Source organism: Simochromis diagramma, unplaced genomic scaffold, assembly GCF_900408965.1.
Source record: "Simochromis diagramma unplaced genomic scaffold, fSimDia1.1 OVJJ01000753.1, whole genome shotgun sequence".
Lineage (NCBI taxonomy): Eukaryota > Metazoa > Chordata > Actinopteri > Cichliformes > Cichlidae > Simochromis > Simochromis diagramma.
Genome location: NW_024387523.1, coordinates 8267272 through 8285702, shown reverse-complemented (window position 1 = coordinate 8285702; position 18431 = coordinate 8267272). Strand labels below are relative to the sequence as shown.

The following is an 18431-nucleotide window of genomic DNA, read 5'->3' as shown; positions in this document are numbered from 1 at the left end:
CTGTGGGTCAGCTACTTACCTGTGTAGTAGGCAATCCTGGAAATATCTGAAAGACAAATGGAGAAATAATAGAGTTAGCCAGTTTGTTAAATTATATGAGATTTGGACAAAGAAAAGATCAAGTCTGTTCAAAACTTAAACAGAACTGTATTGAGTTAATTCCCACAGCAGGTGTCCGCAACTCGATTACTTACAGGCTGTGAATTGCAGAGCGGACGTATTGCTCCACAATGTGTCAAGTTAAGTAGATTAGAAATCAATCAGTCCCCTGTTTTGTAGCACACACACACACACACTTACTTTTCACTGAGACATTGACAGATTGTTTTTACCAATCGATACCCCCTTTGTGACAAGATTTACCCTCGCTCCTTATAGGCTGAAGCTTCATTGTTTAAGCATGTGAAAGACCAAAAGTGGGGAAACGCCACAGAGCGGGGTTATTGTTCACAGAGATCGGGCAGCTGTGAAACCAGGATGTTACAGGCCGTGATTGAACCTTTTTTGCTTTTGATTGGAGGCTCCAATAAAACATACAATGGTGCTGAAGGCTGCAGAGTTTAGCTGCTTCTATTTAGCTTCTTCTCTGAAACTGCCAGTTTCCCATAACCCCTCTCACATAGACATTTATGTGTACATTCAGAAAACCATAATACTAGCTTCTAAGAGCTAAAGCTCAGACTAATGTTTTGCTTTTGTTTTGTTTTAATTGTGCAGGAGGAAATTTAAGTCCTGGCTGGATTCAGACTGTGGTTAGGAGGAGACACAGTTGGTCAGACTAATCAAGCAAAACAAAGCTTCTCAGGTAAATGTTTTTTTGGAGGTTTTTTTTTTTAAAACTTGGCAAGCATAATAAAGCCACCTTATTTTTCATGCATTACAACAAACAAGGTATGTGACTAACACATTTAGCAATGGTAAATGGTAAATCCTGCCGAGCAGGCTGAAAGCAAAAGTATCATTCCCACTCTTATTACTGTACTCTATAGGTCCCCACACACCCACAGGAAGTCTAGGAGAAGCCTTTTGGGAACATGACACCGAGTCACAGCAATGATAGGGCTGCATGTAGTGGAGGGCAAAAGGATAAGTGCCTAAGTGCTTTGGAAACCCTGATCTACAGAAAAATACTGGGTAAACACGCACCCACAGACCGACTGCAGGGGCTGTCAACATAGATGATGTAAGTAACGGCTGAAAGAAAATCTACACAAAGAAAGAAATGGCATCAAGGTGATTCGTGGTGGGTGTGCTATTGAAATGCTGTGTAACATGAAACCCTCACAGTACTGTTTATGAATGCGTGCATCTATAGTGGTGATGGTAATAAACAGATTCACATACCTCACCGGTGACCACCTGCAATATGACTCGAATTGCAAAATTGTCAGCGTATTACCTTCAGCAGAGGCAACATTAATCATCAGTTTTCCATTATTAATATTTGCAATAAACTGAGGTCTGTATGTGATTCTATAGCACTGCACAACAAAACAAACATGACGTTATCATGGGAAGATCCAGACATATCAAATTGCACCATGACATATTAGATAACATCGTGGCAGTGCTTTCACTGATAATGTAATTCTAGGAAACCTCATTCCTCTCCAATTTAATTAAGTTTCATTTATATAGCGCCAAATCAGAACAGCAGTTGCCTCAAGGCGCTTTATATTGTAAGGTGAACACCCTACAATACTATGTCCTCTTGACCCAATCAGCGGGGAAGCCAGAACAGAGCCCACCTTAAGCTGCAGGCATGTATATTTCTTCTAATCACCTCATCTGCAAAGTATCACCCTTTGAAAATCAAAGACAACCATTATTATATCACACCATGATAAATGGGTTAACTTAATCCTGGGTATCTAATACAGACCAGAGTAAACTGATATAGACCAGTTCATGACGGTAGACTCTGTTTTATAGTCCCTATAATGACCTCTAGATAGACCTGAAACCTATAAGCACCATCTGTCCCCTGGATGCTATCAGCGCTCCACGCCGTCTCCATTTGCTTCTCAATGTCTCTCTGTTAAGAGCGCAGGGAAGGTTAAGTGCTATGTAGTCTGAGATCCACAACAATGCTGGCATTGCTGCAGTCTGCATTTGACTCCATAGGAGACAGTGGTCTTTTCAGGGCTTAGAAACAAGATGAGACAGCACCTGAAATGCTGGAACAAAAAAATGTAATCGTGAGACTCCCTTTTCATCCGTCGTGCTTTTTTGGCTTAGAAAGAAGAGGCTTTTTTGTAATCCATGGCATACAATTTAATACAGTTTAAAGAATTTAAATCGCACCCAAATAACAACACAACTGTCTTCCCCCGCACATTGGCAGACTGATGTGTATGCTCCTTGCCAGTTGGTATTACACTAGAAGCCCAAAAACCCAAACATGAAATGTGCAGTCAAAAACTACCAGCTCACACCTTTACAGACGGGCATTTCTAAGCACAGACACACAAGCACCATCTCCATGTCTTCAAACAGCGGATAATTGCATGTTAACCACAGGTTTTTAAGGAGCTGCAATTAGACTGAACAATCATGAGAGAGTCTGCTGTGCAACGTCTGTCTGACTACTGGTCTCAGATCAGTGGTTAAAGTTAAAATTCATAGTTTAAGAGGTCAGAGAGCGAGAGAGGAGGGTTTTGCTTTTGTTTCTTTGCTTAAGCATTAGACAAACTGCTAAAAAAAAAAAGGAAACTGTAACCCGCTTCTGGTCAAAAGCCATTTACTGTCATGTTTATGAAATAGCATTTAGCACAAAATATTGAGATTTACCATTACTGTTAAAGCTACAGCAGGTCTGCTGTGTTTCATTGTGTGGGTGTGTGGTGCTGCCCTCTCTCCCTCCCGTTTCAGGTACCACCTCTATTTCTGTGGAGGCAGCGTTTTGTGCACAGCTGACTCCACTCAGCAATGAGCCTCAAGAGTAAATGTGAGGGACGAAGAGGAGGAAGCCACAATGTCTTTCTTGAAGCAGTGTTTGGGCTGTGTGATTATTGATGTTTACCACTCTGGTTGAAGGAGTGTGTGCTTTGTGTTCCTTTTTTTATTTTATTGTTTTTTTTTTTTATTTGGATTGACTAGTTAACTTATCCTCTCTCTCAGGTCTCAAGCTTTTTTTGTTCCTTTTATTGGTAACAGCAGCTTAGCAGCTTCTCTAAGCTAAGCTATTAATAAAAACCTACAGTCTTCCTGTATTTTATTTCCTGTTTTTATTTGAGGCCATTCAATTTAAAAGTTTGACCAAATCAAGGTATCACTCATCCAGCTGGACTCACACTGTGCTATCTTGGAGTATAACGCAATCCAACATGGAAGTGCTAACCAGAAATATCTGGGCTTTTACTTTGAAGGATTTAGCATTTCTCCCTCAGCAGGCGCTCTTAAGCACTGTGGAAAACTAACAGCACCAGTGTCTTGGAGTGTCTTGGAGTTAAACTCCATCCATAGAGGAAGAAATTCGCTTACTGCACATCACTGTCACTGATGGCTAGTTGCCTTGGTAATCCTCTAGTCTACTTATTAGTCTTTCATAGGTCAAGCACTGTTATCCTGCACTGTAACTGGAAGTCGCCTCAATCAATCACCTTGAAGTTAAAAAAATATCATCTCACTTCACATCATCAGCAGTTCTTTTCACCTAATGATGACATTTTGACCTCTCAGGTATATTTAACATTAAAATTTGTATTGTTACATATGCCTATTGAGCTTATAGTGAGATGATGTTTGAATATGTACAATAAAATCTGACATATATCATTACTGAGCTAATGAATGGATTCAAGGAAAGTTACACCAAATTTCATTGTGATTTATGTGAATTTAAGAATGTTTACGCTCTTATGCTAAAACTTTATTAGATTATTCAAATTCACATTTATTTCTTGAATACAACTGTGTTAAGAACTGTTCTGCATTGTTTTTACACAAAAGCAGGAAGAATAAAAAGCAGCTAGGCCTTTTGCTTATCACCACTGAACTGGACAGTCACCACAATATCTTCCGTTTGTCACATCTTGACCTGACAGCTGTTGTCTTATTTGCTTAAGCCATAGATTTTCCCCTAGAGCACTCTTATTTTCCTAACATCCCCTGAACTTTTGGGAGAATGTAACAATCATAACTATAATTTTCTTTCTTAATTCTTGTGCTGACAATCTCTCAGTGTACGTGCAAATTTGTGTGAAAACATGCGTCTGTAGGTCTAGAAAGCACAGCGGAATAAGGAAAGTCTCCTTAAACTCCAAAGAGTGGGGGCAGCAGGGAGGTGCAGTTTAAACACCGTCACCTAACAACGAGGAGGTTCTTGGTTCAGACCTGCTGGCTGGTTTGATCCTTTATGTGTGGAGGTGGCATGTGCTCCCTGTGCCTACGTGAGTATTCTTGTGTGCTCCGGTTTCCTCCCACAGTCCACAGTCATGCATGTTAAGTTAATTAGTGCCTCTAAATTGGCTCGCTCAATGTTAGCTGGAATAGGCTCCAGACCCCAGTGACCCTAGATGGAAAAGCAGATAAAATAAAACATGCAGAGATGGATAAAAAGGTCGAAGAGACAATCCTGCAGAACTCACAGAAGAGCAAAAAAAAAAAAAAAAAAAACACTCCTGCAGAAATTAAGTGTACTAAACCTGAGGAGAACAGCCAGCTGTTCTGCCTCATTGCTTGGTGCCTAATGGTTAACCTTCAAGCTGTGCTGGCAGGTGTCTCAGACGCAGTGTGTGTATATATGTTGTGTGTGTGAGTGTGTATGCTTGAAACTCTCCGGACAATGGGGTGTTACTGGAGCATGCAGTCTTACGATGCAACAACAACGCCTGAGGCACCAATCACACCTGCCACTCAGACACACATATACAAATGCACAGCAACACATAAACACACACATATATATTTTTTTTTAAAAAACACAGCTTTTGGCCTTTAAAATGCCTCGTGGTAGGATCTAAGCACAGTTTTGGCTCTGATGAAGCGCTACAGTGTGTTTTACATAATGGAGACATCTTTATATGCGCTAGACACCCAGTCGATGTCTTTCATGAATCAATTTAGTTACAGTTCTAGTTGAAATACATGAATAAATATATAGACATGAAGAATATCAGTAAAAGGTTTCTGTGTTCTATCAGAAACACACATATTTTCTTATTATCATTATTCACATTTAGATAAACATCAGACAATTATTCAAAGTCAAATCCATTGCACACACACACACACACACACGCTCAGATGAGGCAAACTCAAGATAAGCCCCACACGCATGAAACATAATAAGGCCACGTTAACGCATCACTGCTCGCACACATTTATCTGCAAAAGCGCACACATTCACTCGAGTGTGTATCGTTCAGGTGCACTGATAAAGCTAACTGGCTTACTGGAGCGGCATGTTAAATGTATCACGCTCAGAGCAGATACGCTATGCGTAATTCAAATCAACAGATTTAGGGCGTGTGAACTGGTGAGATAGCGAGAGCTTCAAAATAATCTTTAAATGACGCCAGGGTTGTATGTGTTATTTAATAAACATCCAAACAAATGTGACAAAAATACCCAGTTTATAGTGCAGTCCCAGCTGTGGGTGAAACATATCTACACTTGCTTAACCAGAGACAAGCATGTTTCTGATTAAGGCAAAAATCACACTTTCCATTAAATATTGAATGTGCCTTTTATCTTGTCTGGGAGGAAGGCTAAAAATGAATTCTCATTTCTGATTGGCCACTGAGTTCAAGCGCTTTAGTGGCTCTACTTAATGATCGTTAGATGGTACAATTTGTACCAGACCGCGCACCAGCGTCCTAACATGTATAATTAACTACATATCCATTATTAACACAGTTTCAATCCAACATTTCACCTTTTTGATTGAAGTTTTTCGTTATCCAAAGGATGCCAGATTAGACGACATGGGTCAAACTGTTGTTTCTGGATGTACTCTACAAATTAAACACACTAATTTGTGACTCTACCGGAAATCAGAGGTAATTGATCGCCAGCTCAGCTTCTTTAATGTTAACGCAGATAAAGGAGCAGCACCTTGCTTGCATGCATTTTTCATGAACGTGTGAAGGAGGAAAGTTGTTAAGAGATACCTCTTTAGAAGAATTTCCATCCACTATAAGCACAGATCGACATGTTTAATACACACTAAAATATAGATGATCTAACCCAGAAACAAAACGCTGCAGGGGACTTGTTAGTTCATGCCAACATGTGCACACAGAATACACAAACAGGGAGAGAACACTTACACAAATACACACCAACACCTACACGAAGCCACGTGGCCTGCAGTGGGAACTATGTTGGGATGCACACGTGTATTCAAACACAAACACGTACTGCCTTCCTCCCACACACACACACACACACACACACACACACACACACACACACACACACTTGAAGTTGAAGCCTCCTACATACAAAAAACCACACACTTAGGTGGATAAGAGAGAAGATTATTTAATGAATAGGGTTTCAAATAGGACTGCACAAAGATAGCAATTATCATCAATCTTCCATTTAGTGCTCAAAAATAATACCTTGAAATATTTTGTTTTGTTCAAATCTCTGTGTGTGTGTGTGTGTGTGTGTGTGTGTGTGTGTGTGTGTGTGTGTGTGTGTATCTGAAACCCAACAAATGCTCATGATTTTGTTGAACAATTTGAGCAATTAATCTGATTAATTGAACTAATTGCCTCAGCTCGACTGTAAATAAGTAAGCATGTGTATTCACAGGTTTTCTGCCCTCTTCCTCCTGCTCATCGTCATTTAGTAGTGCACTAGTACTTATATAACACTTTTCAAACCAGTTTCCATGCCACATTCACACAGCACTTTATTCTGAACACTGTGTATATCTATTACAAACACACCAGCGTATGCATTGGGGAGCATGTCTACATGCAGACCAGGGGACCAGGGATTGAACCACTAACCTTCACATTAGTAGAACCTGCTCCAGACCTAAAACCAAAACCAATATGAACCACTAAAGCGTTCTTTACAGCCCCTCCTCTGCTCGTCTTTATAATCATATTTATTATAACCAGCAGAAAACCGCACTTACCAACAATAATTTTTAGTTTATAATAGTTATTCAAAGTAATGACAGCAAGAAGCCAAAAGAACTAAACCACTCTGACACTGTGTGTTTGAATGCGAGAGTGACCACACACATACACAAATCCACAACTACTTCAACTTTTTAGGCAGTCAATGCCTAAAAAGTTCTTAGATATGGATAAACATGCATGCATATAATGGTTTAACACAGAAAGAAAAAAGAATTTGCATACAACAGCATGTTAAAAGCCTTACCATGGTATAGTCCTTCCATTTAATATCGAGAAGAGAAGAGAAGAGAAGAGAAGAGAAGAGAAGAGAAGAGAAGAGAAGAGAAGAGAAGAGAAGAGAAGAGAAGAGAAGAGAAGAGATCCAATCTTCCTCTAAAGGACAGCTAAATTGGGAAAAGCCCCAGCTTCTGTGGTCTTTGGGCTAGCGCTGTGCTAGCCAGCTAACTCTGTAATGATGGATAATGCCGACTTAAGCTCACAGCCTCCGCCTCCCCCCTCTACTACAAACCTCTACTACACTGACACACACAGATACACAGCAAGCAGCACGAGGAGTGGGACTCGAGTGGAGGGAAGAACCAAAGGAGGGAGGGAAAGCGGAGAAGTAGGCAGCCTATGGATGTGAAAGGGGGGAGGGAGACGGAAGAGAGAAAAGAAGGAAGGAGGAGGAGACGTGGGTGTCTTTGTCCCCAGGAGAGTGAAGGAGGGGGGAGAGAGGGAGCCAGATGTACAGGAGATAGAGGCAAAACAAGTGAGGAGGGAAAGACATAAGAAATGATGTAATAACTGCAAGACGACATGAACAAAAAAAAAAGGGAGTAAAATGAGAGAAAACCGTGCAGAAATATCAATAAGAACAAACTGAAAAAAGATAACTGCAAAAAGACACAGCTGAGAATGACATAAGAGAGAAATGAATATGAATGTGTGTGCATTGCTTTCCCTTTGGCTATTCTGCCTGTCACACACATGCCATCCCCTGTGGTGTTACTCAATTAGTCATAATGTAGTGTTTTCAACTCGACACCGTCCCGCAGAAATCATCCATCTTTGGAGCAGAAAAAAAAAGAGACACGGGGACTTGCAGTCAGTTGTTCCACCGACTTTACACATTTAATCCAATTATACTGTAATAAACTTCCACGCAGCGACATAGAGGAGCATGAAGCGACCTCCTCATCCAAATGGGCTTAAACCAACTGATTACTTCATAAATCAAACTGGCATAATAGCAAAGGAGAACAAACACCAATATGTTAAATGGGATATTAAAGTTTTGCGATTATAAGTTGAAAAGATGCGCTTATTTTTTTGGTAGTTCTTTGAGATTTTCTATCAGGTTATTTGTATCCCGACATCACTGATCCTACGTCGCCCTTACGCCCAAAAACATGGACAAGAGACATGCGGGATTGTGTTTAAACTTTGATATAGTACGTGTCTGCAAAAACCTGCGCTCACATATTTGTTGGCACTCGCAAACCCTCACAGATCTTGGCAGACGATAAAATTTTAATCATGTGGAGCAGAAAGTGTAATTGAGGCTTTAGGCTTTACAACTAATAATCATGGAAATCTGCCTTAATTTTAAGATTTTACGCATTTGCACTTGATTTCCTGCCAGATACGCAGCGTGATGAAGCACCCCAAAACATCTGAATCAATAATAATAATGTCAAGTGCTATAATCAAACAGTCACGCTTGCAATACTCTGCTGTCTCAGGATATGCCATTTATTTCCAGACTCAAAGACAGATTGCTTGAAGTTAAACTACTCAGGGCTATAAAAGATGTCAAGCTTAGTAAGTTTGTGCAAGCATGAACATCAGAAGTGAAGCAGAAATCTGGTCCCTGGAACTTCTCTATATATGGCTGTTTTCCAAGTGCCATGAAATCAAAAGAGATTATCACTGATCCTTAATATTAAATCCACTATGTCACAGTATATTGTCACACTGGACACTCAGCAAAGTCTATGAACCGTGGCAGAGTCAAGCTCTCACACACGCACGCACACAAAATCAAGCAAACAGGCGGGCAGACAACACGAGAGTTGCTCAGGAGTAAAGCAGATTAATGGGCCACTGGATTAGTGGGCCAAGATGTCACACAAAGACACACACACACAGCCCTGCTCTGACTCTCATTTAGAAGGTGGCTCTAAGATCGGTCCTTACATCTTTCTGGCTTGCTCAGTGCAGGCATCCATTCTTTGAGAGGAGGTGTGCTAACATCACCCTCTAGTGGCAATGCATTTTCAAATAACCTGTAATACAAACAGATACACGCCTCGACATTAAAACCACCTGACCGTGATAGGTGTCAAAGTAACAACCATAAAAATGTCAGGACCTGATATTTCCACCCAATATATTGGCCAAGGGATCGTCTTTTCTTTGCCGTGCTCTCTCTCACAAAGGCGACCAACATTTTCGCAGCCATCCACGTAAAAATAAAACACGGGTTCTAACAGCAGGCCACCTTTTTCCACTGCCACTGTGGTTCCACTTTTCCAAAATAACAAACAACAAAGGAAGCTCAATCTTTAATAGAAAGATAAGCAACAGACAACAAAACGGCCTCTCACAGTTTGGATAAATGTTAGTGTGACTGATGTGTTACAGATTTTATCTTGCAGGCGTAACACATAACTGCAAGATACCAGAGTTTTAAAAAGCCCAGAGCGTTATCTTTCCAGTTATATAGTTTCAAACTATAATATGGAGGCTACTTGTTGTAGGCTGTTTTTACTCTAGTTCGGCTCATAACTAGCTAGCCTTTATGGTGTGGTCTACCTAAACTGCTGACACAACGCATTAATTTGTCCTGTGTGTAAAAGTTCAGGCAATTAAAATGTTTTCATTAAATCGCAAGTTGTTATTTGATGAAGTGAGTAGACTGTAGATGTTATCCAATACATAATGCTATTCAGCTAACTGTGGCAGTACTCACATGTTGGCATTTCAGGCTTCAACTTTCTCACCTCTCATGTATTTTATATTTTTATATTATGAATTATTTCATTTACTGAATTAATGGGTTTGCATCATGTGTTTGGAACTATATTTTAGATTTGTTGCTTTGCTTGTAGTCCATGTGCCGAAATGTTACGAGAACTTTTTAAGATCCAATGCAACTGTCAGCCACTCGAAACATGTTTAATGCTACAACGTTACTGTTAGATAATCAAATCACATTATGATTTGATTGGCAACCTTTAAAATTATATATTCACACCAATTTTAATTTTTTAAAATGTAAAAAAATTTCAGTAGAATTATTTCTTTTGAAATCTATTAATTATAAATGACCAGTCATAGCCCACCTGCAGTACCTTCATGTCCCACTAGGGGCATGAAGCTCACAATTTGAGAATCACTACTTGTGTTTTTTCCCTGCTTATTTTACCCTCTGGGTTTATAAGTGATGAAATGACCCCCTATTTAATGTCAACAGTCAAAACCCGTCAAATACATGTATCACCTCCAAATTTTTCCATATGATGACATAAAAGGAGCAGCTTTAGTGGTCTAATAAAGCGTGTTTTGTAGCCATTAAATGTCTATGATGCTGGATTTTATTCAGCAAAATGATCCCATCTGCTACAAGAAGAAAAAAAGGCTTTCCAAGTATTTTGTGCAATGCTACTGCTGATATAATGACAAAAACATTTTTCCAGACAAAGAAAGAGGGAGAGGCAGACAGCCTCCAAACAAGTCTTCAATGAACCTTTGTTACCGGAGTGCGCCTGCTGGTGACTAATCTCACAGACAGACACATATACATTGACCTACAAGCAGACATTGTGGGATCACACCCACATCTGACCTCAGCCACACTAATTTATGGTAGCATACCAGCCTCTGAGTGTGATGTCATACCTATGGCTTTCATCCAGGTGTTTCTTTGCTCATCATTGTGTGTTTCCCCTTATAATCCACCATGACTGTGTTTTTTTTTTATGTTTGTGTGTGGCTGTGCACGGATCTAGTGAACAAATGAGATCATATGATTGGCCAAACAGACACTGAAGACTGCTTTGGTCCTGTTCTCAGTGCATGTGTGGCTTTCACTGTAAAGGAAACTGAAGTTCTTGAGCTTACTTGAGCTTTAGGGATGTTGTTATGCATGTGTCAATATGAAGAGGAAAGCAAAGGGAGAATCATTTAAAAATAATAACCACACTACAGCAAACGTGTCTTGTAACACACACGATGAAGACATTATTTAATTGTTTAGCCATCTCATGCACATGCATTCTCTTAGCCAAAAATCAGACATAAAAAAGTTTAAAAATATTCATTACATCTGGATCTGTTAGTATTTAGGGCTTTTCCTGGATAGAAAACAATTGTTTTAGCCTGGGACCCAAAGAAAACCTCCAGCACTGTGATACAGATACAGCACTGTGCAAAAGTCTAGAGCCACCCCTCATTTCTTTATATTTTTATGTCTAAGCAGACATCTAGTAGGCTTTCTTAGAGTTTTGTTGTTGTTGTTGTTTTTTAAGGTGGATTTGAAGAATAGCTCTCCGGGATTTCTGAAATTATTTCAATTTTTTTCCTTTGGACATTGGATGCTGATTTTTTAGTCCAGTCCGTGTACCTGATCATTTTCAGAGGAATGCTTTTTTGTTTGTTTTTTTGTTATGCCACCAACAATTCAAGATTAACAAAGGTTACTGGCTCAAAGGATAAACTATTTTTGGGCACTTTGTTACTAACTCCCCCAAAACACATCATTTGTTCCCATTTCTTTAGCTGATTCTATGAAAAATGCCAATTATTCCACAGTTTGTCAGACATGAAAATTGTATTTTTGCACAAATGAAGGGCTAAAAATTGCCTAAGAGAGTTGAAGAATAAAGGTGGCCATCTGAAGATTACCATTTACAGTGAGTGCACTGCTCATCAGGAAACAACACACTTGTTTGGGACCTTCACGTTCGCTTTCTAGAGAATTTTGAGACACTCTGCATGCCAGTATACTTAAAGACGGTTTCTGATGTTTAAACCAAACAGGTTTTTGTTTCCTTCCTGTAGACATAGCCACATTAGCTGTTCTCCCTGTTTCCAGTCAATCTGGTAATCCAAACCGCTTGCCAGAAACCCCATTTGTATTTAAAACGGCAGAGATGAGTATTATTAGTATTGATTTTCTCATGTAACTATCGACAACATTTGCTTGAACGAAGAGGAAGTGGCGTCTGAAACATATCCCGAGATACCAGAGCAACGAACAACTGGACAAATAAACCCACACAGCAGGAGGTAAGAGGAACCCACCAATGTGAAGATAAACATCCTGCATATGAAGGTAAAAGAAGATATTTTGGTTGATGTTTAGTAGAAAAAAGGTCACGTTTTCTGCATTTATGCACAAACACAGAAAATGTTCTGTCTTCTCCACCCAGCTTTCTCCTCCTCCCACATCTTTTCTCTCCATCTATATGACAAAGCCCAACAATTACTTCTTTCTCTCTCCCCCCTCTGACTCACTGCAGTGTAATTACACTGTTCGCTCAAACACCACACATACGCACACCAAGTGGGAGAGGGGCAACTGATTCACAATATCTGTGGTTTTAATTGTTATTTTCAACACTTCGGTTACAGCTCAGAGGAAAATTAACGGAATGTGAGAACAGTTATTAGTTTTTCTCGAGTCGTTTTGGTTCAACTGTGCACACGCAGGCACACAAATACACACACATACACTCGCATCTCTACGCCAGAGGGAATCACTGCATTTCAGTTCCATTCATCACTAGCTGACATGCTGCACCAGTGACCTGCATGACCGAAGGTACCTCACTCCAAGTGTGTATGTATGTGTGTGTGTGAGACTGTCCTTGTGTGTGCATGCCCCAAGGAGGGACAAGTCATTAACTATGATGTCATTTCCTGCCATTGTAGTAAGTTTCAGCTGCAGCAAGCAAACTACACTTGGAGTGCAGTGCAAACGTAGACATACTAAAGCAAACATACTGAGATTCAGCTCTGTCAATAAACCGGTTCACTTGTACTGTGTAACATACACAATGTTTTTTTATAATGGAGCATCCACACAAGAAATGACTAGTAGCAAACAGACAACATTTGATGTCAATGACATTCAGTTATGTGTAGTAGCCAGCAGCAAAGCAAAGGGGAAGGATCCCGCATTAAACTTCTCTAAACTTTTAGAAGAGCCATTTTAAGCAATTACAAATGGCAGTGACGCTGACAGACACAGGAGCAGTCGTTAGCTACATTAGGATATCCACTAGTCACCAACTACTATAAAGTGACGCACAGCGAGAACATTTTTTAGATGTGGACAGTGCTAAACATTTCTAAAACTCAGTCCAGATGACGATAAAACTGTCCACGGTCTTATGTTGTGGCTCCCTGTTTAAGTGTTGCCATGTCACGATCTGTTCACAGGATGCTTTGCTGAAGAATATGTGACAGGAGTCGTTTTCACACATGACTCCTGGAAAATGTCAAGGCAGGACATTGTTTGAAGTGCTCCTCTCTCACATGTAACACACAGCAGAAGACAGTCCAGTTCTCACTACTGAAAATATGCATGTTCTTATTGGGGGCAAAGCTGATTTGATAGAGCACGCAGATAGCAGGGCACTGGACGCCCAATCAGTACCTTGAATGACTATTATGCTTAATTTATGCCACTGCGGTTGTGTACATTGTGTACAAAGATTTAAAAAAAAAATAAAAAATACAGAATGCCAAGCACAGACTGTGGCTACAGTTGACACTTCATTGTTTTTAACACTCGCCATCATGTGACAATAAACACTCTCTGTAGGTAGACAGGGAGTTCGAGGCTGCCCATGGATGCTTCCACCGCTGCACCCTAATTTCCCCCGATTACCTGCACTACCAAAGAAAACAGCCACATTCAGACACCAGAGAGATGCTATGTTTGGGAGCAGGTAGGTTAAATACTATTTAATGATACCTTTGGCTGTTTCGGACGTTGGCATTCTCATATCAACCTCTGTCAGAGAATTTGTAGAAAGGTTCAGGGCCACAGTATCTGTTAACTGTTGGGGCTGATATTCATAAGAAAATACCCACAGTCTTAAACAGATGGAATAATCAAGGCACTATTCTAACATCTGCTTCCTTAAGATCAGTATTCACAAATTTATAAAAAAAAAATCCTCAACTTCACAGTATTGTGTTTTAATAACTAAAGAAATCCAGAACAATAGGGGAAATAATTAATCTTAAAAGCAGACTGATGAGGAAAACATGACCAGAAATCAGTCACATCATAGCCACTAGCCAATAGTTGTTAACAGTGATTATATGAGTGTGTAAATCTGCGCAGGCAGAGATTTACACACTCACACTCTGCTAAGACAATACACAAACCCATCCACATGCCTTCACATGTAGGTGGAAGAAGGTGTCATCTGGGCATTATAAGCTTAGCAAACATACATTTTTAACCATGAGAATGTCCACACACTTTTCTCAAACCCAACTTTTTAAGGGACTACAGAGACATTTCTAACTGACAAACCCAAGACAATTATCTGCATTTTCTTGAGCACTCTCAATCACGATCAAAGCAAAAAGCAACCCACAAACAAGGACGCACAACGACACACACATCAACACCAGCTGGAGTCTGAGTGGTGCTCCTGCTTCTGAGAGGAAGAGGGCGTTTTCCTTTGAGCTCCTGAGGGACACAGCATGCTTTAGGATGTACAGTAAATGCTCTTAGTGTGTGTGTGGAGGGGTGTGGGGTCTGCTTCCTGAATGCAGCCAATCCACAAGTAAAGGGAATGACTGTTCTTTTCGTCTCCTGTGCAAACACTCCACACACACACACACACACACACACACTTATTTTCCTTCACAGCTAAAACCACATGCAGGATGCAAGGGAATAAGTTCAGCGAGAAGACAGAAGCTGAATTTACAGATTTGGGACACTTAAACACACACTTTTTCTTGTTTTTTTCTTTCCTGAGGTGAGCTTGCAAATAGGAATCGTTGATTTGCGCAGGTTGTGTGGAAAAGGAGTTTAGACCTGCCACAGCTGCATATATTTACACAGCAGGTACAATGCAGCCAATCATTGGGAGGAAAACAAGAAAAAAAAGAGGGCCACCCTGTCTGCTAGGAAAACAGTACAACTTATTCAAAAAGGACCAAACCAAGCAATGAAACAAGCACAGTTGCCAACGCCCCCCTTCTGCTCAGATTACTTCATTAAGTCTTACTGATTCCTCGTGACACACGCACACTCTCATTCAGGAACTCTGCATACCTCAACATGCACAATGTGTGTCTGCAATGACTGCTATCGCTTATGAGTCGCACCACGTACTGCAATTTAAAAGACGCGAGACCGACAGCTTTGTTACCGTCTTGTCTGCCTGTTTTTGCAGTCGGCCTAGACTAAAACAGATTTTAGTGCAACACAAAGACGGTATGAAGAACCTTTTCAAAACTCAGTACACACACCACCACAACTAAAAAGAGTGCACAAACCTTGCAGGAGAGGAAAAGACAGTACAGCTCTCTGCAATGTGGTACACTGCTGCTGTAAGGTCTCTGAGTGTAGTCAAGTGTTTCTATAAATACAGGCCTCCTGCACTGCGCCGCAATTTACACACACAGAAACACACACACACCACTGCCACGCCTGTATTAGCCTGCTGTAGACCAGGCTGTAGAAGGTTCAGACCAGAAAAGGTGCAGCCATTTATTGGACTCTGTAAAAGTAAATTTGTTCATTTCAATAAAAACAAGAAAAAAACTGAAAGCAGTAACTTTTTAACAGCAGTCAAAGGTATAAATGCTGAGAGCCAACCTAAAGTGCCATATCAAGGAATTTCCCAGAGCCAGAGGAGGTTCAACATGTCAGATATTTTGAGAAAAACAACGTTGTTTTCCACTCGTTTCACATACTGAGTGTAATGACATGTTTCTACTTGAGATAATGGATTTGGTCTTATGATGCCAAATTAGTAGACAGCAGCTACACTCTATCGCCGCATGGCTCAAGCAAGCATGACTGGAAAGAATTTTAATGTAATCAAATCGGACCGATTTCACATCTGACCCACTCGCGTGTTATCTGCCTCCCAAATATCCACAAAAACTGATTGTGGTAGATACCGATTTCCAGCTTAAGACCACTATTCAAGTGGTTAAGCACTTAGGTCATGGTGAGGGAGCTGAATGAATGCAGCTGGAGTCTAAGTGAATACAAGCCCACTGGGTGGATAAGCTGCTTGGCAAAGAGGTCTCATTCACAATCAAACCTGAGGAAAATTTATTTAACAGCCAATTGCGGATGATATTATGAACTAAATGTGCATCTGACAAGCTTTAAAACTATGCTGTTGCGGTGTAGGAGGTAGTGCCTGAAGGATGTCGTCCCGGCAACGACTTTTATCCCATCAGAAGAGCCATTATTCAAATACCAGGAATGCACAATGTGAATAAGTAAATCAGTTTGTCAGTAAAAGAGGACAGAAATGAATTTAAAGAATCAAAATATTCAATAATTAAGAAATAAAACAAAAGTATTTGTAATGTAACTGCAATTTAGAGCCCTGGATCTTATTAGTACACAATTCAGAGCTTCAGATTGAAAAATATTCATATGCAGGACTGCACGCTTATTAGTATACTGTTGGTTTAAAGCTTGAGTGGCCTCAGGATACTTTAATTCATTAGCATTTTCTTGCATGTGAAATATAAAGGATTGGCAAGCTCAGCACTGCAGCTCTTTCACACTTGGGAACATAAAGAACGGAGTATGCTGTTTTTGAGGTGATTCACTTGCATTTGACAGTTTGTCCAACTTTACACTGACTGCTTATGCCCCTATTATATATACACATAGCGTCCATATATAATGACTGTTCATAACATAGGGACAAAATTAATCTTCGTGAATTTTTCATGGATTTAACTGGTTATTTCTTCATGAACTCTCTGAGAAGTCCCCAGAAGCCCAAAAAAGGTTACAAGTCAATACAATGCTCTCAAATATCTTATTTTCTCTGATTAACAACCATCAAAACGATCACTTTTCCATTTAAAGCTACATAAAGTTAAAAGAAAACGAGGAAATCCCATATGTAAGATAAAAATAAGACAACTTGGCACTTAGATTGAGGGGAAAGCCTGAAACTGTTTATCAAAAAAAAAAGTCATTCAGTAAAGTAATCAATGAATGGCTGTATATTCCTGCATAGCTCTTGGCCTTCTGCCCCTGTTATGCTGCATTAGCTTATTGGTTAAAAGGGGGAAAACGAATTGCAGTCGTGTCACATCAGATCTTAAATCTTATAAAATAAGACTCGTGTGGCCAATAAACACTGAGAAAAACTTACTATTATGAATTTCTCCACTATTACAGGAGGAAACGAAACATAAGTGTTCTTTTAAGGTGGAAAGTATGTGAGTTCAGTTAAGTTCGGTCAATCAAGGTAAAGCAGCAGCTGAATCCGGGAGAATGAGGACAAACAAATGCGTAAAGTAATTCTGGAGATAAATGTAGGTTAATCCGGTTCAACTATTTACCGTAACTTACACTCTACATTCACTCCATGTGACCGAGGCGACGAGTTTGGTGGCAGTAGGTCACATTTATTTTCCAACTTAGCGAAAGGTAAACTATGTCCTAGTTACGGTGCCCTAAAGCTAAGCTAACTTATCCGGTACTTCCCAAATAATAAGTGAGTAAATTAGTCCAAATACTTGGGGCAGGGAAACAGCTAGCGCCAGCCAGGACTGAACAGTAACCCAACTGCATCTCCCGTAATATCTTTTAGCTGTTGAAATAATCCCCCCAAAACACAACATCACTCACGCTGACTTGTTCCAGGTGACGTCCGAGAGGTTTGAGTTGATTTTACCGGCGACAGAAGCTGTGAAGGGTCGGTAAATATTCCGTTATTTTCACTTGTAGAGCTGGAAGGACTTTCAGATAGCGTTTTTTTTTTTCGCTCCTGCCCGTTTCCCCCTTCTCGCTCTCCCTCTCGTCGCCTGTTCCTGCTTCCCCTCTCCACATCCAGCATTCCAATATGGCTGCTTCTGGGAGAGAAAAAGAGAAAGAGGGGGGAGAGTGAGAGGAGGAAAAGCCTGCCCGCAGGCACACAAAACACAAACCAGCAACTCATGAATGAATGAATGTGTAGATACTTAAAATCTTACAAATGTAGCCGCTTTGTTGTATCCAGGATTAGAACATTTAGCGCGTCCTTTAACTTAATTGCGTAGTAACTCGTAGTAACAATGTAACAAATTCCACTTTGGATGTCCTACACTTAAAAAACTGTACTAATGACAAAAACA

At 40.2% G+C, this 18431-nt stretch overlaps 1 protein-coding gene across 7 annotated transcripts in view; it reads right to left on the bottom strand.

Annotated features, from left to right (window-relative positions):
* The window catches only part of ptk2aa (protein tyrosine kinase 2aa), a 63270-nt gene extending 45110 nt beyond the window's left edge, over positions 1 to 18160 (bottom strand). For 4 of the 7 annotated variants that reach the window (XM_040021440.1, XM_040021444.1, XM_040021443.1 and 1 more), the window contains exons 1-2: positions 17947 to 18160; positions 20 to 46 (exon numbers count right to left, since the gene is read on the bottom strand). In XM_040021440.1, the coding sequence (XP_039877374.1) occupies positions 20 to 46; positions 17947 to 18154 (235 nt within the window). In that variant the 5' untranslated portion in view covers positions 18155 to 18160. The other 3 variants (XM_040021441.1, XM_040021451.1, XM_040021448.1) reach the window with 2 other exon arrangements.
* Between the last annotated feature and the right edge of the window lie 271 nt (positions 18161 to 18431).